The sequence below is a fragment of the Sinohyriopsis cumingii genome, chromosome 11, assembly GCF_028554795.1.
Source record: "Sinohyriopsis cumingii isolate HCF-2022 chromosome 11, ASM2855479v2, whole genome shotgun sequence".
Lineage (NCBI taxonomy): Eukaryota > Metazoa > Mollusca > Bivalvia > Unionida > Unionidae > Sinohyriopsis > Sinohyriopsis cumingii.
In genome coordinates, this window is record NC_142971.1 from 64,185,523 (window position 1) to 64,206,915 (window position 21,393).

Here is a 21,393-nt window from a genome sequence, read left to right on the forward strand (position 1 = left end):
TTTCACTCAATATAATACGTGATACTACATGAAAAAATTCCCATACTTGCACGTGTTTTCACTCTATATAAGACGTGATACTATGTGAAGAAGAAGAAAATTCTCATACTTGCCCGTGTTTTTACTCAATATAAGATATGATACTACATGAAAAAAATCCCCATAACTGAAGAAGAAAAGAAAAAAATTTCCCATCACTACCTAACACTTAATTTTCTATAACATATCCATACACATATCCACAATTGCGCATTCATCTCAGTCAGCCAATACAAATGCATAGTTCAATATAATTTAAAAGCATTACAAACACTTTAGAATTTAATGAATACAATAATCAGTTGATATAACAGCAGTAGACTTAGAAAACCATACTTGAATCACTGATAGCGAAGTTATCAGAAATTTCTTAAATTTGATTTGAAATTTATTAAAATGGTAATGTATACAATTTTGCTGTAAAACGTCATTTCATATTGGGACACCACAGTAACTAACATTTTTGTTTTGTTTTGTCAAACAGTTTAGAGAGATAGTTTACATTAGGTTTGTAATGTTACGGCACTGCATTGAAAATATGGCCGTGTACGAAATGACACTCCTACATTGACGTCACTCTATCGGTCTAGGGCGAGCTTGATCAGATTGTATCCAAACACAAACTCTCTACGTAAACAAACAAGCTGCAGAACTGTTTAATCTGGGGTTCTCGTCTTGTCCTAAAATGTAAGACATCAACCCTGATATTTATGTTTTGGTGGTGGCTTGGCCCTAGGTGGCCAAATAGTCTAAGATGTTCGCCTTTATAGATCACTGTTATCTCATCTCTGTCCGTGTGGGTTCGAGTCTCAGGCTTGGCCAACGTGGGTCTGTGATAAAGCTTGTCAACAGCTTGCCATGGATCGGTGCTTCTAACCAAGTTCGTCCTCCATGTTAAACTGGTCGCCATATATAGCCTATCAAAAATGGACTTAAGCCCAAAACAACCAACCAAACGCCATGAAAACATTTTCAGATATTATGAGTGCTCGCCCTAACAACTCGAGTCTGATTTCTGAACAAACACATTGTGCATCAACACTCGGCATGTTTTGTGATTTTGTTCTTGTTGACGTTCGCCTCAAACGTAGCATGGGTTTTCAAGCCGAGATTGAGGTAAGTTACTGTTCTTGAAGTTATGGAAATAAGAACCACAAGAACACCGTACTTGGACCAAGAGCCTCGTTCTCGTCTCTCGTTCAAAGACACGGATACTGTCGAGTGTAATTTTAATAAGGTCTGAATGATTCGCACACGACTTATAATCAAGTACAGCCAACCAACAATCGGCATTACTTGCACTTGATCCTTAAGAGAGACAAGAGAATTTGTGGTGCGGTTGACAACTGTGGCAGTATAATGATAGGATACTCATTTTAGTTCCTAATACCTGATGTCCCTACTTCTCACAATCTTATATCAATGTTCCTTGTAGTTTAACGTATTTTATGTATGTATATTCGAAACAGCAGGTTGCTGGAAGCATTGTTTATTTTATAAGGACCATCGTAACGATGAGGATAAATCCCTATTATAATCCTTTTCATACGAAACTTGTCGCTTAATTTCTTCAGTTCCAATATAGTTGGTAACTTTATGTGCTACACACGTTTCCATGGCCTCTAATAATATGTCTTCTGGTTCCCTACTAACCGCAAACATCTCTCAGAAGGTCATGACAGCGCCAGAGCCGGGGGGTTTCCACTGTAACACTGGGTACCTGATGGGACCTCTGGGACTCTTTCTACAGGGACTACTAGCCTTCCTGGCATTCACGTCACTTATAGGTATTCATCATGTTTAATGATTTTAATTGAATATATGGAATAAAGAGCATGCGTTCATCACTTATTTTCCTTAAATTGATGTAACTATTTTTTCTTTTAACCATAATCCACCGCTGTTTCTATTTCTATCATACCCACAGCAGTTTGAAATGAAGAAAAAGAAAGTTATTTTAACATCAAAATCTGTACATTAATGCACACAGAAGCAAGCAAAGACAGGGCATTTATTTAAAATTTGTTAATTTTTTTTGTCATTCCAAACAGTTGAATGTGTATATGATGTACATGTAGGTCATATACACCCACCTACCCCCCAATGACTGTCACAGGGATGAGATAACAAATTTTCGCCTTAGCTGAATGAAGGATCACCTGAGAACACCAGGATTAAAAACTATGTTGGTGTGGAAACATTTGACAGCTTATAAAGAAATTAAAGTTTAGCTAGACAACTAAATTTAAATAGAAGTGCAAATTTTAATTCTGAGAAAGCAAGTTTTCCAGCTTGGAACTGTCCAGTTTTTATATTGTCTTGGAAAGTATAATTAGTAGTATTTCTTTTCATATCTATGCACACCTACCCTACATCTGACCTTCATATCATATCAAAGTCATTTTAAAATCCTGGGTTTTTTTTTATTGAATGTTTCTGTATGGTCACAGTCCGAAGCCCTGGAATGGATAGCAGACTTCAATCTGCCCATCCAGCATGACTGAGGTCATTTAAAAGTTTATAAATCAGGCAGGCTGCAGACATGACATTTAACCCCTTGGAAGTCTTATTTCTGTCTTTTTTCTACTTTTATTAATTTTTAGTTCTGACCCATTTGACTTCCAGTTTGACCTTGATTTGGAAAGAACAAAAATATAAACAGCAATTTAAAGTTCTTTTTCTTTTAAGATCCCAAAAATTGGAATTCAGAACTTTTGTTTTTGTCTTATTGTTAATAATGTAAAAGAAAATGCAAATTAAATGATATTCCTCAGCAAAAAAAGAAATGAACAAATTAACCTAATTGAACCAATGTGTAATGATGTAATATCTAATACTTGTAGTTAATAGCAATTATAAGTGTATCATCTTTTTTCCCCATTTTCCTGTTGTCTTAATTAAAATTCTTATGATGTTTGCTGTGTGTTTACAATGTTCCACTACTGGTATGCAAGAGTAAGGTCTTTATCAACTAGGTTTATTGTTGTCAGTACTGTCAAACTACCATTGGGTTGTTCTGGTGCAGTGCATATATGTTAAAGTCTGTACAAATAAGTAAGAAAAATCAGGATTGGTTAAGTATTCTAAAGAATGTCAGGTAATGCATTTTTTATAATTTTGGTTAAATACGGAAAGAATGCGGCATTACTTGGAGAATAATACAATATTTCCATGTTGAATAAGTAAAGTACCACTTATTGTATAGTTCAAGTTTTCTAAAGAATGTCAGGTAATGCATTTCATATGATGTTGATTGGGTAAAGGAAGAATGGTGCATTACTTGGAGAGTAATACACAGTATTTCCATATTGAATAAATAATGTTGTTGTTGTGGGGTTTATCGCCATTTTCAACACATGATAGGCTATACATGGCGGCCAGTATTAATGGTGGAGGAAGAACCCGGGAAAACCCCAGAAAGAACCACTGACCCACGAGAAGCTACAGGCAAACTTTCACACATATCCACATTGGCCAAATCCGAGACTTGAACCACCACAGACAGAGGTGAGATGGCAGTGATCTTTAATGAAGAGCGCTTTAGACCACTTGGCCACTAATGTACCTCATTGTATATATTTGTGACCCAGGGGTTTGTTTATCATGAATGAATGAGTGAGTGAGTGAGTGAGCAATCAGTAACAGTGCACTAAGCACACAAAGAGCACACTAATGTTGATCACATGCCACCTAATAAAAGCCCTTCACACTCTTTCTCTCTGGTTCAGACAAACAACACCTTACTAGTTCTGCTTTTGCATAGGCCTATAGTGATAGTCATAATAATGTAATATTTGTAGATTTCAATTCTTTGTCTGGTAAGATTATCATTTATATGTTATCAAGCTGATATATTGACATACCGGCGTGTGGGTTGTGTATCATGTTTGTCTCATATTTAGTATTGTATATTTAAGTATTTGTTCTGTTTTAAGTATTGTATATTAAGCATTTGTTCTGTTTTAGGTTTTTATCCAGTATGTTTCCTATTGGCTAATAAACCCAGTGACCAATTATTTCTTTTTTACAATGCCTGGCTCACAATCCCATGGTGGGCACCATTGTGAGCCGGGCGTTGTATAAATAGAAATAGCTACAACACTCACTGGTCACAGGGTTTATTAGCCAACAGGAAACATATGGGATAAAAACCAGACAAATAAACTGAAAATCTACAAAAATAATGTTATAATTTTTCTCATGAATTATGACTATCACTTCAGGCCTATGCAAAAGTAGGATGAGCATTGGTGTTGTTCATCTGGACCCAAGAGGAAGAGTGCTAAGGGATGCTATTGGGTGGCATGGGATCTATATTACCATGTGCTTTGTGCACTGTGTCAAATCAGTCACTCACTTACTCACTCATTCATTCATGATAAACATGCACCTGGGTCACATTGTTGTATATTTCAGTGATGAAAAGGTAGGAATGGTTGCTATTATGACTTGTTCATACTGCAGTTACAACAGGCTTGTATGACAACTGGCATACCTAAATGCACCTTTAATGCTGGTAATGATCACAGTTGTCATACCAAAATGCATCTTGAATACTGGCAATGATTACAGTTGGCATACCTAAACCACCTTTGATACTGGCATTGATTACAGTTGTCACACCTAAATGCACCTTTGATACTGGTAATGATTACAGTTGGCATACCTAAATGCACCTTTGATACTGGTAATGATTGCAGCTGACATACCTAAATGCAGCTTTCATACTGGTAATGATTATTGCTGAATGACTTCTGCAGTGTCACACAACACTGAATGTATATTTTCAACCAGAACCTTTTTTTTATACTAACTTCTTGATCAGAGATGCATTTTTTATATATATTTAAACTTCTTAAGAGTAAATTTATGCAAATTATAGTGGACTATGTCAGCTGCTTGGTTTAACAAAATGTTACTTCTTGCTCTGATGCTTTCAATGTAAGCAAATGATTTGATTCGTGATGTAGTCATTAATTTTTGACTAAATAGATGTAGCAGACAAATGTAGGCAGCTGTGAAAAACTTTGTTGATCACAGTCTGTTCAAGACCTAAATAGTTGCATGTTTTCATTTGGCAGTACACCAAAGCATCGGTTTGAGTCTCGGATTCAGCTAATGTGGTTATGTGAGAAAGCTTACCAGTAGCTTCTCGTGGGTTGGTGGTTCTTTCCGGGGTTTTTCCGGGTTCTTCCTCCACCATTAATACTGGCCGCCATGTATAGCCTATCTTGTGCTGAAAAATGGCATTAAACCCTACAACAACAACAACAACACCAAAGCAACTCTGTGTCAAATTATATAGAATCATAGCATCATTGTACATTCACTCTGGATAGAGATAGAGGACCATTGCTACTAACAACAGTGAAATGCCTCAAAACTGAAACCTCTATATACAGAATACATGTACTCTCAAAACCAAACTTTGTTTGGTGTTCTGAAGTTTTCATTTTTTTATATATAATTGTTTCCCCAGTAAGCCAGAACAACTGAATTCTGAATGCTGAAGCGAACTTAGATTTTACACTGTAAATGAACCCATAAGACTGAAATGAACTTAAAACTTGGAAATGTATTTTAGCTGCTAAATTCTTGACACATGCTGGAGCAGATTAATTAAATTTACCAAGTATCATAGTAGGCTTATCTTTGAGACCAAGACTTGGAAAGACTTCCAAAGTCATACTAAATTAAAATACAGTTGGCTAGCATGCCGACATTTATTTGAGCCAAACAGTAGACTAATCTGAAGTCTTGCACCATAAAGGTGAAGGTGAATTATTAATTAATAAATGATTGTAGGTATGCTTTTTAAGAAAGATAATTGTTATAGATGCTGTTTATTTGGTATAGAGATCAGTAGAGCATTTTTTTTAAAAGTTAAATATCAGAGCTGCATTGACCAAGCTTGTGGCCTTGAATTTGATGCTTAGCCGATGGAAACACAAAACAGTATTCCAGAAGTCCTGTTCACTCAGTTGTTTTCAGTAAAGAAAAAACATTACATGTATTTAAATAGCCATTTGTTTTTTAGTCACATGTCAAGATGTCAGAACGACCAGCTAAGCATCATAGGATTGAACTATCTTTACAGGATAAAATTATTCTAACCAATGAATATGTGGCCAAACCTACATTGAAGAAAGTAAGGGAAAAGTTTTTAATAGGAACATCTACTATTTCAGATAGTCTAAAGAAAATGGATTTCTACAAGAATGAATTTGGAAACAACAGTTATCCAGACAAGTGTTATTTCAACAATACCTGCATATTTGACAAACAGAATGATCTTGTGTTGCAATCGTTTAGCCAAGCTAGACCAAAAACATTTCTTCTCAAGCCCTATACTTTAAACTTTCTTTCACTCTCTCTCTCTCTCTCTCTCTCTGTCTCTTTCACTTCACATAAGCGCTTAAAAAAGACATTTTTGTTTACATATATGAAACCTCAGAAAACTGATTTTGCGGGTTGGGTAAATGGATTTTCAGTTTTGAGAGGTTTCATTGTAAACAAATTGTAATGATGTATGTGAAATATTCTTTTTTGTTCCATAGATACATAACTAAGTCAATGTGCAAGTGAATTTACGCACTAAATGTATCTCCTAGATGACAAGTTTTTTTTTCCAACCATGTTCACATTATTAAAACCTGGGCACTGGATTCTTTCATTTTTGGTTGATTTGTATGACTTTTTCTGGTTGTTTATGACAAACTGAGAAAAGAAAAAGCAAAAAGATTGTACAGATTGATGGAAACAAGAAGTATCTGCTGCATGGTGTGGCAAAAAGGACAAAATCAGGCACATAGGTTAATGGTAGATTAACAGATACTGGAAAAAATGGTAATGTATCCAGGTTCAAATGTTAAAAACTACAAAGAGGTCAGCACTTGAAAGCATTATTGCATCTTCCATTTGGATAGCCCTGTCTGTGTTACCACTTTCACTGGTTTAACTAGTTCTTGATTTATATATATATATTCCTACACGGACTTGTCTCACATATTACAAAATGCATTTGCTGTTTTTATTGCAGCAAAGAGATTTTGTGAGCCAAAATATGAGAGGCGTCCATGGCGAATTTGGTAAGTCTATGGAGATGAAGTAAGCTTGTGCTAAAAATATCTACATTAAAATTGTTTTGATGCATAAGCAAGTAGTGACTGATACCGCTAGTATGGATGTTTTTTTTTGTATAAATGTGTCCAGCAGCAAAAAACAACATATGCATCATTTAAGATAATAGACCTTGAATGATGCGGACAGGTTCAATGGGTTGTGTAAAGTTAAGAACTCTGATCCATTCCTACTGGCAGGGGCTAGCCCTTAGATTTTGGTAGTTGTGATAATTGAGTAGACTGACTGCTGCAGGTTTCCAGTTTATATATATGATTACAGCCACAAACGTTTTCAAAAAAAATCATAGGTTTCAGATTTTAGACTTATTAGCTGATCAGACATTTGTATCTGTGCATAAGCTATAAACTGCTATGTCAGCATAGGAAGTTTAAAAAACAGAGTAACGAATCTTTTAATTATGTGTAAAATCACACACAAGTTTCTTTCTCCTGTTTCTGAACTTTCTTAACTCAAGAAAACATTGTATATTATGTCACTGCTTTTTGTTGTTGATTCACAACATAACAAGATTACTTTTCTTCAGAAGCAAGGGACATTTATTTAAATAAAGAATCATCAATGTTCAAATCCGTGTTTCCCTTTACGCACATTTGCATGTCACGGTTTGTTGCCATGCATTTTTTTGACACAGGATTTGTATAATGTGATCAGGATTTATTTAATATACAATGCTTTGGACAAGGGATAGCATTCTTTTTACTTCAACCATAGGCATTGACTGGTTCCCTGCTTTGTTTGCTCCCTGTGTTACACTCCTCTGTTCGTATAGCTGATTTATTTGGCTTTTTGTACTGGCGTTATATGTAATGTGTTGGTCTATAATATTGCTTCAAAAGATTATAAGGAGACTGTTAAAAGTATGACTTTAAAAGAAAACGAACTAATACAATTACTCTTTGAATGGACAATGCATTTGTTTGTTAATTGTGCATGTTGGTTTATTTGTATTTTTAGAGAGAGAGAGTATGTTGTGCAAGTTGCAATATCCTATTTCAAGCTGAAAAAGTACGGGTCAGATGAAAATTTGTTAGTACATTTTGACCCCCACTATTTTTATTTGACCCCCAGTTCTGACACCAAGGGATTTTTTCGCCTCAATTTTACACCTCTGGGGGATACACTGGTTCAAATTCAATATTTGTTTGTTCTGTTAGTATGGTATTGATGCCATGATTTATTGCAAGTAAAGGTGAAACTTCATTTTCATCCTTAAGGAAATCTGTGAGTTCTAGTTCAGTAATTTTAAGTTCACTACAAACTCTGGAACTTGCTTCTCCATAATGGACCATATATGCGAAACTAAGCTTTTTATTATAGTACAGTATTCGCATAATAATATTTAGAACAATATTTGATCAGTTAAAATGAGTTGACCTGGCAAACAACTGACCACTGGCTTTTAGGCCAGTTGGATTTGGATGCCTTTTAATTGCTCTTTTATTTCATCGCAATTTATTTGATTTGATTTAAAATTAAATTAAAATGATTGAACTGAAAGAACGAATTTGACTAGACAAAACTTATTTAATGGGTATTATTATTAAAGTGTTGCCACAGCCCACCAATAGGTAATAATGACATTTTTATTGATTGAAATTGAATATTGTTATTCACAGTGTACAGAGAATGTTGTTTGGAAAGAAAATTTAACAATATATATGGTTTCACATTAAAAGTTGAGAATTTAATGTGGTTGATTCAAATTTCTGCTTAATTACCACCATCTCAACAATACAGTGAGCAAAATATCAAGGTTTAAATAAGATTTGTGTGTGACTTTCTTCATGTTTGACAAATAGAAGCCAATTTTTTGTATTTCTGATTTGAAAGAGATGGGATCCATGCCAGATAAGTAGGTTGTGAGTTATTCTGGCACAAGTTATCAACGGATGTATGTGGCTTATCAAAGCGGTATGGTTTCAGTGGATGTATGTGGCTTATCAAAGCAGTATGGTTTCAGTGGATGTATGTCGCTTATCAAAGCAGTATGGTTTCAGTGGATTATGTAGCTTATCAAAGCACTATGGTTTCAGTGGATGTATGTGGCTTATCAAAGCAGTATGGTTTCAGTGGATGTATGTGGCTTATCATAGCGGTATGGTTTCAATGGATGTATGTGGCTTATCAAAGCAGTATGGTTTCAGTGGATGTATGTGGCTTATCAAAGCAGTATGGTTTCAGTGGATGTATGTAGCTTATCAAAGCAGTATGGTTTCAGTGGATGTATGTGGCTTATCAAAGCAGTATGGTTTCAGTGGATGTATGTGGCTTATCATAGCGGTATGGTTTCAATGGATGTATGTGGCTTATCAAAGCAGTATGGTTTCAGTGGATGTATGTGGCTTATCAAAGCAGTATGGTTTCAGTGGATGTATGTGGCTTATCATAGCAGTATGGTTTCAATGGATGTATGTGGCTTATCAAAGCAGTATAGTTTCAGTGGATGTATGTGGCTTATCAAAGCGGTATGGTTTCAACGGATGTATGTGGCTTATCAAAGCGGTATGGTTTCAACGGATGTATGTGGCTTATCAAAGCGGTATTGTTTCAATGGATGTATGTGGCTTATCAAAGCAGTATCGTTTCAGTGGATGTATGTGGCTTATCAAAGCGGTATGGTTTCAATGGATGTATGTGGCTTATCGAAGCAGTATTGTTTCGTTGGATGTATGTGGCTTATCAAAGCGGTATGGTTTCAGTGGATGTATGTGGCTTATCATAGCGGTATGGTTTCAGTGGATGTATGTGGCTTATCAAAGCATTATCGTTTCAGTGAATGTATGTGGCTTATCAAAGCGGTATTGTTTCAGTGGATGTATGTGGTTTATCAAAGCGGTATGGTTTCAGTGGATGTATGTGGCTTATCGAAGCAGTATGGTTTCAGTGGATGTATGTAGCTTATCAAAGCGGTATGGTTTCAGTGGATGTATGTGGCTTATCGAAGCAGTATGGTTTCAGTGGATGTATGTGGCTTATCAAAGCGGTATGGTTTCAAGGGATGTATGTAGCTTATCAAAGCGGTATGGTTTCAGTGGATGTATGTGGCTTATCTTAGCGGTATGGTTTCAGTGGATGTATGTGGCTTATCATAGCGGTATGGTTTCAGTGGATGTATGTGGCTTATCAAAGCGGTATGGTTTCAGTGGATGTATGTGGCTTATCAAAGCAGTATGATTTCATTATACATCTAAGTGATATGCATATCATTTCTAGCCACATTGTGGAAAATATACAAGAAATACATCTGGTTTTCAAGTATGATGGTAATTGGATAGTTGTATAATGACTTTAAGACTTTAAGATAGATCATGGATATATATGCAACTGCCCTCATGGAACATGTCTACCAGCAGCACCACAAATTTTCCAAACCTCTAACATATATATATATATATATATATATATATATATATATATATATATATATATACATACATACATACATATGTATGTCTCTGTTAGTATGAATTAGATAAGCATTTTTCTAATATATCTTTCCTTTCTTCAAGGTTCTATGATACATCTAAGCAAGGATTTGGAGCAGCTGTGATACATTTTGCAAACGTTTTTCTGGCTGATGTTTTTCAAGGAGATCCATGCACATGGTAACAATTTACAAAACACTTTGCTCATAAGATTCTTTAGATGCATGATTTATAGAGACAGCTTGCCACTAATACCTGTACTCGCTGCCAAGTGAATAGAACCTATGTTGCATATGATATTGTACCTTTATTGCTTAACTGAAAACAGCAATGCTAGGGGTGGCAATAAAAATTCAGAATTTATAACCTTCTTACAGTTCTTACAGATATTTGCCACATGGGCATGGTCTCTACCAAGTTTGGTCTGTCTTCATTGAGGACCAATGGTTAGATTTGGTTTGGTGAGTTTAGTGCCATTTTTCACCACATGATAGGTTATACATAACAGTCAGTATATTTGGAGGAGGGAAAACACATGAAGAACCACTGAACCACGGGAATGTACTCACACGTTTTCACACATACCCACGTTGGTTGAGCGAAGACTCAAACCCACACTGACAAAGGTGAGATGTCATTGATCTTTAAAGTTGAGCATCTTAGACCACTCTGCCACCTTGTGTCCCACCAGTTGTTACAAGGAGACACAAATTACAGAATGGGTGATTTGACCCATCGCACAAGTGTATTTTGGGGGCTAGGCATCCATTATTATGTAGTGCGAACCATTAGGGTTTATTTTGGCAAATTGAAGCAAATTTCCACCAAAAATATTGACAACTTTATTGAGGAGATGACAGTGCATGCCAGGTGCCATTGCAGTGCTCCAAAAAAACTTTTTTCAGACACAGGGCCAGAGCATGTGACTTTTAAAGAATCACTAACCCTGACTCACATTACACTAGCCGTAACTCCAGTTCATTGTGCCCAAAAGGGTTATATTTTTTCACTGTTGTTCTCACATACCATTGAAATTGTTGGATTGTAAATATGGAAAGAAATAAACCAAATCATCTTTAATAAATTGACTCATGCATTTAGGGGCCTGTCAGAATATTTCAATTTGTCTTTTTGAGCTCTACCATGGTCCAATTGCTCCAGTGCTCAAAGACTTTTTTTCTTCAGGCAGGCATGAGGCAAGTAGCTTTGAATAAAATCACTTGTTCTAACTTAAAATCCACTTGGCCAACAAGACCATATTTTTTACTATTATTTTGACACTCCCACCCCCTCCAAAAATATTAATTGTTTGATTCATTATACTTGTGTTATTGTTGATAGAACCCTTACTCACATTAAGATAAAGATGAGCTCACAACCAACAAGGCTTCCAACAGTTTGACAGATTTTTCATGTTCAAGTGGTGTGTAAGCTGGCATTGGTGGTCTGTTGTTTCTTTTATATGTGGCTAAATCAATTGATTTATAAATTTGGGTGAGAAACATGTAAAACCTGTACATTGTTTGGTGCTTGATTGATGACTGTGCAAACATGTATTGGCTCTTGTTTACCATGGATTGAGCAATAATAGTGTACATGATGCAATGTAGATAGACATTGAGAAGACTTAATGGTGTGATGATCCAATGTAGACAAACACTGAGAAGACTTAATGGCTTGATGATTCAATGTAGACAAACACTGAGTAGACTTAATGGCTTGATGATTCAATGTAGAGAGACACTGAGAAGACTTAATGGCTTGATGATTCAATGTAGACAAACACTGAGTAGACTTAATGGTGTGATAATTCAATGTAGACAGACACTGAGTAGACTTAATGGTGTGATGATTGAATGTAGACAAACACTGAGAAGACTTAATGGCTTGATGATTCAATGTAGACAAACACTGAGAAGACTTAATGGCTTGATGATTCAATGTAGACAGACACTGAGAAGACTTAATGGCTTGACGATTTAATGTAGACAAACACTGAGAAGACTTAATGGCTTGATAATTCAATGTAGACAAACACTGAGAAGACTTAATGGCTTGATGATTCATTGTAGACAAACACTGAGTAGACTTAATGATGATGATTCAATGTAGACAGACACTGAGAAGACTTAATGGCTTGATGATTCAATGTAGACAAACACTGAGTAGACTTAATGGTGTGATAGTTCATTGTAGACAGACACTGAGTAGACTTAATGGTGTGATGATTCAATGTAGACAGACACTGAGAAGACTTAATGGCTTGATGATTCAATGTAGACAAACACTGAGAAGACTTAATGGCTTGATAATTCAATGTAGACAAACACTGAGAAGACTTAATGGCTTGATGATTCAATGTAGACAAACACTGAGTAGACTTAATGGTGTGATAATTCAGTGTAGACAGACACTGAGTAGACTTAATGGTGTGATGATTGAATGTAGACAAACACTGAGAAGACTTAATGGCTTGATGATTCAATGTAGACAAACACTGAGAAGACTTAATGGCTTGATAATTCAGTGTAGACAAACACTGAGAAGACTTAATGGCTTGATGATTCAATGTAGACAAACACTGAGTAGACTTAATGGTGTGATAATTCAGTGTAGACAGACACTAAGTAGACTTAATGGTGTGATGATTCAATGTAGACAAACACTGAGAAGACTTAATGGCTTGATGATTCAATGTAGACAAACACTGAGAAGACTTAATGGCTTGATAATTCAGTGTAGACAAACAATGAGAAGACTTAATGGCTTGATGATTCAGTGTAGACAAACAATGAGAAGACTTAATGGTGTGGTGATTCAATGTAGACAAACACTGAGAAGACTTAATGGCTTGATGATTCAATAATAATACTTTACAGGATGCAAACACTGAGAAGACTTAATGGCTTGATAATTCAATATTAATAGTTAACAGCTTGTTAAGGTCTTTAAAAATATTACAAAGTTTTTTTTTTCTTCAAATTATTAAATCAAACTCTATTTTTTTTTTGTTTTAAATGATATTTGCTTTCGGAAACATTGTAAAATGCAATTACATACATTTGTCATCCTAATGAAATTTTGTGTTATTTTCTATAGAGACCATAGGTTAGCCAAATAATAAAGTTTCAGTTGTGAGGACAATGTGGAGTGTGGATAAGATGTAACTTTTAAGATTTTGAATATTTTGGATATTCTAGAAGAGTTTTCCATTTCTATTTCACCACAGTACTTCTGGTTAGATACAAGTTTATCTTAATCTTGTATTTTGGAACTAAATCTTTTTAGTACTTCACAGTTTTGAGAGCATGCTATGATAATTCTGTATCAAATTCAGGCTAAAACAAAGTGTGTCATAGTGGGGTTTCACTTTATTTGCACATAGTCACATTGTTATGCAGCAGAATACATGATTGAATGTTTCTTCTTTAAATACATTACCAACTCAAAATACCGTAGGAGAACTACTATTACCTCATAAATCCAGCCCTCCCAGATAATTTTGTTAGCTGAAACAGCTAAAAGTTATATGCCCACCTAGGTGGCAGTCAGACAGAGTGATCTCACTTTGATGTCCCAGTTACTACTTTTGCTCATTCAGAGAAACAACGTTTTCAACATGAGAGACAAAAGCCAGAATCTATGTTGATACAAGTTGGATGAGTTCTCACTTTACAAGAACAGTATACTCTATCTATATTTCCAACTTGTCTCTTTCTATCTGGACGATATTCTGCCTTTACAATTTTAGCCACATTTTATCATCTTTACACATTTAATTGTACTTAGGTGCTTTTACAGATAGCCTGTGTGACTTCACCACATAGGTTTGGCTATACTTTTATTATGTTAACATACAAGTCTCTGAGACCTATAGAAAACTCTTAATACATGTATAATTTCACAATGAAGGCTACCTACATGTAAGTTTTCTCTGCTAATATATTTAGTGTCCAGACACTGCACTTTATTACATTTTCCTGTACCTGTTGACCTTGAACCTCTCACAGTTAGTATAGTGAATTATTTTTGGTAAAATTCATATGCTGTTGTCAAGTAAGGCTATAAGGCATAGCTCAGCACCAACTTTCTGTTTAATAATAATAGTTAGGTGCAGAGCTACAACAGGTTTATATGTTCTGCTCAATTTGTCATGAAGATAAGACCATGGACAAAGCACAAATGCACCACTACAAATGAAGACACCATAAGCCTACATGCTAAGATGTCCTTAGTGCAGGAATTTTTGACAGATATATGAGATAAAAATCAACAAAAGGCTCTCCAGTTACAGAACATGGAAATTACACGATCTGAGACAGACTCAGCACTTATGTCACCACTACAGGACTCCTCATTGCTGGCTATACCATTAAGCCTTTCCTCATAAGGGTTCCACATTATAGCTCTTGATGATAAACAGTGAGTAAATGAACAAAATAAAGGATCCTTTCACTCTACCAATACATGCATCCGTCATGTGGATCAAACATCCCGTAACCTGTCCCAACATTATGACTTGGACAGTGTCCTGTCTACAAACATGGCCATTTCCATTTCGACCAACTTAGGCCAACTACCAGAGATCTTCAGGGACAAAGACCTCAGCATAATAATTTCCCAGAAATTAATCTGTCATCCAGTCTTGCAAACCCGGTGCACTCAGGCAATTTTGGAGACCAGTTTAACCCATATAAGGCATCACAATTTAGGAAACCAAAAAAAACAACCAAGGGACATGACTCAAATGCAAACCGCAGACAAGTCATCCTATCATAGCTCCTCATGTTGAAAACCATGGTTCTTGTGGACCAAATTGGACAAAGGACAGAGAAGTAGTTGTCACTTTCACCGAAGTTTCTCTACATGACCACCCCTATCTGTCAATGACACACCGCCTGTGTCACAAATCCTGATAGGAGGAAGGCTTTAGTTCTTTGCTGCTGAATGGGACAAGATTTGCCACAATGATCATTGGACTCGAATAGTGGTTTCTGAGGGACTTGGCATCACTTTCAAAACACTGCCTCCTCTGTCCAGAGTCCCATCAGCTACAAACATTCTTTCATACCCATTCAGAGCCACCGCCTAGCAGCAAGAAGTAAATGACCATCTTCAGAAAAGGGTGGTAGAAATGATTTGAAATATAAATTCCCATGATTTTATTCCAGACTTGTCCTGGTTCCAAAGGCAAACAGCACTTTGTGCCCTGTCATTGACCTAAGCTCCCTCAATCATTTATTTTGAATGCCATTCAAGAGAGAGACTTGGCAGTCAGCATGAACTTAAAAGACATCTTAACATTGCTTTTCACAAGACTTCCAGGAAGTTCCTGCATTTTGCCAACTACAGTATCCCTTTTTACAAGGCTTCTAAGAAGTTCCTGCATTTCGCCAACAACAACATCCCTTTTCACAAGGCTTCCAGGAAGTTCCTGCATTTCACCAACAGCAACATCCCTTTTCACAAGGTTTCCAGGAAGTTCCTGCATTTTGCCAGCAACAACATCCCTTTCCACATGGCTTCCAAAAAGTTCCTGCATTTTGCCAACATCAACATCCCTTTTTGCAAGGCTTCCAGGAAGTTCCTGCAGTTCACCAACAACAACATCCCTTATCAATTCCGAGTGCTCCCATTTGAACTCAACATCAGTTCCTGGGTCTTCACTTGTATGATGAAATGTGTTATGGCCCGTGTTGGGACCATCTCCAAGGTGGCAACATCGAGTTACCTGGACAACATCCTGCATAAACATCAGGTGAGTTAGATATTAAAACACAGCATGATAACCCTTGTCAAGCTGCTTACTAGACTGGGTTTCCTTGTCAACAAGGACAAATCCGACCTGGTGCCATTCCAACAATATGTTCATCTAGGTATGGAACTCAACACACAGGTAAACAACATACATCTCCCTCAGGAACAAGAACTTAAAATCAGGACCATGGTGACTTCATTATCTTCTAGGCTTGCTCGACATGGCAGGAGACCTTATCATCCTAGGTTGCCTTTATATGAGCCCATTGCAAATGATTCTCTTATCTCAATGGAGGCCAAAAGTTTGCCCACTGGACCAACCTCTCCCCATTTGCTTGAATATGAGGTACCATCTGCAGACTTGGAGTGACCTAACTAGGCTCACAGTGGGTATGCCTCTGCAATAACAACCACCAGAGATCACAGTATGTATGGATGCAAGTACAGACAGCTGGGGGACACACCTACTGTCTTTCTGGCAATCCATTGGAGTGTGATCTCCCCATGACCAACATCTGCATATCAATATTCTTAAGATGAAGGCCATTTTGAAAGCCTTTCACCAGGAAGCAGGACTTTTTAACTGGAAAGGGAGTCCTCATTAAATCGGACAACTCTACATTGCTGACTTATCCCAAACGGCAAGGCATAACCAAGTCCCCAGACATTTTGCATACTGTTGTGGGACTTTCTAAAGTAGTGTCATCAATAACAAGTCCGTCTCCATGTTCGTCATTTTCCTAAATGTAGTAGCAGTAGTGTCCCAGTACAATCAGCTGACAGAATGGTCTCTCCATCCCTTCGTTTTCACTCAGATATGCACCCTATGGGATGGACCATTGGTGGACCTTTTTGCAACAAGGTGGAATACCAAACTCCAGCCTTTGTTTCACCAGTACCAGTTTCCAAAGCCTGGGCAGTTGATGCACTATCCATGGACTGGAATGACGTGGATGCATAAACCTGCCCTCCAACACATCCGATTCCAAAGGTGATACAAATGTGTGAGTAGCAAAGTGTCACCGTGTTCTCATTGCACTACTCAGATGGGAGAAATCATGGATCAGCGACCTCATCAACCCCACAGTGGAAATTCTCTGGAAAACAGTGATTTCCCTCATCTACTCAAACAACCATGAAGGCAGTTGTTTCACCTGAACTCAAAGCTACTGAAAGTACATGTCTGGATCATATGAAACAAGCCCTCAGAAATAAATAGTTCTCTCAACCATTCATGGAGAGAATTGCTTAAGCATGTGTGGAAGAACACATTCTACCGCTACAGCATCCATACATAAAATATCTAACTTCCTTCTCCACAATCACTGACGCCATTCATCATCATTAAAGAGAGGATATTGGACAAAACAAAGACTTATCAGACCTCTTCTCCAGTTTTGACTATATACAGCCAAAAACATCTGCTTTGTGCCCAAATTGGAACCTATCATGGATAGGAACCTGGTTTAAAAAAACATCCTTTGAACCACTCTATTTGGTTCACCTTTCATACATGAGCTGCTTCCTTATCACATTAGCAGTGGCAGGCAGAATCAGCAAAATGCTTGCCCTATCAAGAGACCTGACTTACATGCAGTTTCAGCAAGACGAGTCAGTTTTGCTTATGATACTTCCTTCTTTCAGCGCCAAGAACAGGCTTCCATCCATGGGCAACTAGACTTTTGTACTGATATCACTGTCTCCTCTGGCCATTTCCACCTAAGGCCACCTACAGGATACAGTACAAGCCTTGTGGTATCTCAGAAAGACAGAGCCAATTTATTGAGGGTGATCATGCCTATTTTTGCCCTCTAACACATGGACAGGACAACATAACAGCACAGATCCTTTCATCCTGGATTATATGGGTTATTCACTTTGCATGTCGGGGCCCTGAGTGGCCGAGTGATCTAAAGCACTCTCAGGTACGGATCACTGCCATCTCACCTCTGTCTGCGTGGGTTCGAGTCTCGTATTCGGCTAATGTGGGTATGTGAGAAAGCTTGCCAGTAGCTTCTCATGGGTCTGTGGTTCTTTCCGGGGTTTTTCCGGGTTCTTCCTCCACCATTAATACTGGCTGCCATGTATAGCCTATCGTGTGCTGAAAAATGGCGTTAAACCCTACAACAACAACAACACTTTGCATGTCAAGAAATAACTACAACTCAGGTGAATAGGTTTTGCATTATGAGGACAGAGCAGTTTGCCACAAGCATCACCTTTGACTGAAACCGTTCTCTAACACATCAGGTCACTTTTCCATGTTTTTCAACAGCTTCGTAAGTCATGACTTCACAATTTCTGCTGCATTTGTGGGAGGGAAATTTTTTACTTTCCGAAGCCACTCCCCAGTAGATGGAGTCTTCACTAGTCCAGTTACCTAGAAGCTCTCTCACATACATTAGGGAACTTGCATTTCTTCCACCTCTTACCTATTTTTCTAAGGTATTATGATTGGGTAACATATTTAAGGAAGAAACTCATTTTTTCTAGTAAATTATGTTTCTTCACAAATATTTTCCCAATCATAATACACATAAATCCTCCCAGCCTCCCTGTAGTTACATGCATATAGAGATTGTGCCTTATGCTCCAGTAGTAACTGAGATATTCATGGGTTTTGCTCTCAGTTTTTATGTTGGGAGGAGATTACTCTGCCTGATTGCCACCTCTGTGGGCAGATAAAATGTTTAGCTCTTTTTTATCTGGGAGGGTTCGATTTGCGAGGTGGTAGTTGTTCTCCTAAGGTATTATGATTGGGTAATGCATTTGCAGTAGAACAAATATGTATCCCCATGCAAATCACATGATCATATTCTACAGGTATGTGGTGAGTTTTCTCCTGGATTCCACGATAGGTTTGTTCATCATCTACCTCGGATTGAAAATAACTCAGGTTATTGCACACCGAAAGGGGTGGGAAACCCTCTACTTCGGAGAATATGGTAAGTTCAAGTAAAATTTATTGATTTTTGTTGTTGTTATTATTTCCCCCTCAAGGCTCCCTTACTCCTAGGATTTCATTTATACATAAATTATTTTTTGAAATCACATAAATATTAGCAACTGCATAAACATTATCTTGAATTCTTGAATGTTCATAATTCACAAAACTGTTTTTCAACAATATTCAGCCACTGGTTTGACTAAATGATGGGTTGTATTGTGAAATGATTAATCAATGTATTGATAATTTTAATGCATTGATATAAGAGGTGTAAAGAATCAATGCAAAACAAAACTTGTCATATACAAGTTACTTCACTCTCCAGCAGTATTTAATAATTATTAGTTATTTGCCTTTTTATTCTAAAATTGAGAATTGATTTGAGACAACCATAGCAGCAAATGCATCCGTTTCTGTCAGTAAACAAGAAAAATTACTGACAATACCCACTCACCTTCTATAGATTAACACATGGTGACTAGCTCAGCGGTTTGAAATTCACCCACCCCCTGCCCATTCTATACTAATTATTTGATCATCCATCAGTATGTTCAGCCACTGATAGCGTATATCAATGTAAAGAAGATATTCCAGATTTATTCCACATGTATACTTTTCTGGTCATTTCATAACCACTTTTATGCAAAAAAATTATGTTCTTATCCACTTGAATCAAATTTGAAGAAATCTACTATTTTGGTGTCAGACAGTGAAATAATTTGCATTTAGTGCAGGTGTCATGCAGTGAAATATGTTGCATTTAGTGCAGGTGTCATGCAGTGAAATATGTTGCATTTAGTTCTGATTCATGGACATTGTTTGTTCAGGTCCAGTCTACAATAATAAACACCAATCAGAACTAACTGTAGCTTGTTTACCATATGATACACCGGATGTATTGGCATCCAGACTCAATCCAAATAGATACAAAGCAACATAGAAACTTGGCTCAAAATTATCGGTAAAGTACTTACATTGTAGATGGGGAACAAGTTTGGAACATATCCTTTTACACTGAAATACGAAATCATTGATGGAAGGTGCAGGTGGGATATAAAGGAAAATTAGCTCAGAATCAGCAAGGGTTAGATTAAAAATTATTCAGGTTCTGAGTTATAGCATCCGTAATAATTTGTACAAGTGGAATGGGTCTTGTTAATTTTCTTTTTCAGCGAGAAAAATGAGTGCCTGTGGCCACAGCAGTTGCTTTGTATCTGCAGGAAATACAGTGTATAGGATTTTGGTTGCTAGTCATCTGTTCTTCAAAATTTGGACCTATTTCAGATAAGATTTTCCTTATATGAGGATAACACCATAATGCCTTCTAAATTTATGTAAAGATATGTAATTGGTTAATAAAATGTTTTTAAACCATTCATGCTGTGCAGAACAAAGGGTGTGGTGACCAAGAAGACTCCTTGCACCTGATCAATTCAGGACATGTAATTTGTTAATAAAATGTTTTTAAAGCATTTATGCAGTGCAAAACAAAGGGCATGGTGACCAAGATGACTCCTACTCAAATGGAGCAGCCTGAAATGGCCCAGAAGGTTGAATAAAAATCACTAACAGTGTGTTTAGAAGTTCTGTTATATATCTTGTCAAGGATGAGAATGGTATATAAACATATCTCTTTCAATCTGTAATTCACATACTGGAAATAACAACTATGTCAACACAAAAAAATGGCACCACTAACGGACCTTGTAATGATGAAAAGACCATCAAGTTGTTAGGATATCAATAATGTATAATATCATAGGCTGTGTATTGCCAATAGTAAAGATATCATTTCATCCCCATATTGCCCCAGAATTCAGCCAGCTGTTCATTTTGACCCATCTTGGATATATTTTTTTGTTCATTGGTAGCAGTTTATAAAGGTCTGAATTTTATCCTTTAGTATTGACTAGGAGGCAATTGTATTTGAAGGAAATCACAGTCACTATGCAAGCCTTTTACTGCCTTACTGCATAAATTCATTGTTATTAAATATATATTTTGTCATAATCAAGATTGTTCAGATCTGCTTTCGTATAATTCATTTAACTACATGATTTATAATAGTTTTGGTTAGTTCTT

At 36.7% G+C, this 21,393-nt stretch overlaps 1 protein-coding gene across 1 annotated transcript in view; it reads left to right on the forward strand.

Moving 5' to 3' along the window:
* The first annotated feature begins 1,356 nt into the window (after positions 1–1,356).
* The window catches only part of LOC149788585 (store-operated calcium entry regulator STIMATE-like), a 60,524-nt gene continuing 40,487 nt past the window's right edge, over positions 1,357–21,393 (forward strand). The window contains exons 1-4 of the mRNA XM_089974640.1: positions 1,357–1,826; positions 7,079–7,127; positions 10,692–10,787; positions 19,188–19,309. Of these exons, the coding sequence (XP_089830766.1) occupies positions 1,655–1,826; positions 7,079–7,127; positions 10,692–10,787; positions 19,188–19,309 (439 nt within the window). The 5' untranslated portion in view covers positions 1,357–1,654. The remainder of the gene's footprint in view (positions 1,827–7,078; positions 7,128–10,691; positions 10,788–19,187; positions 19,310–21,393) is intronic.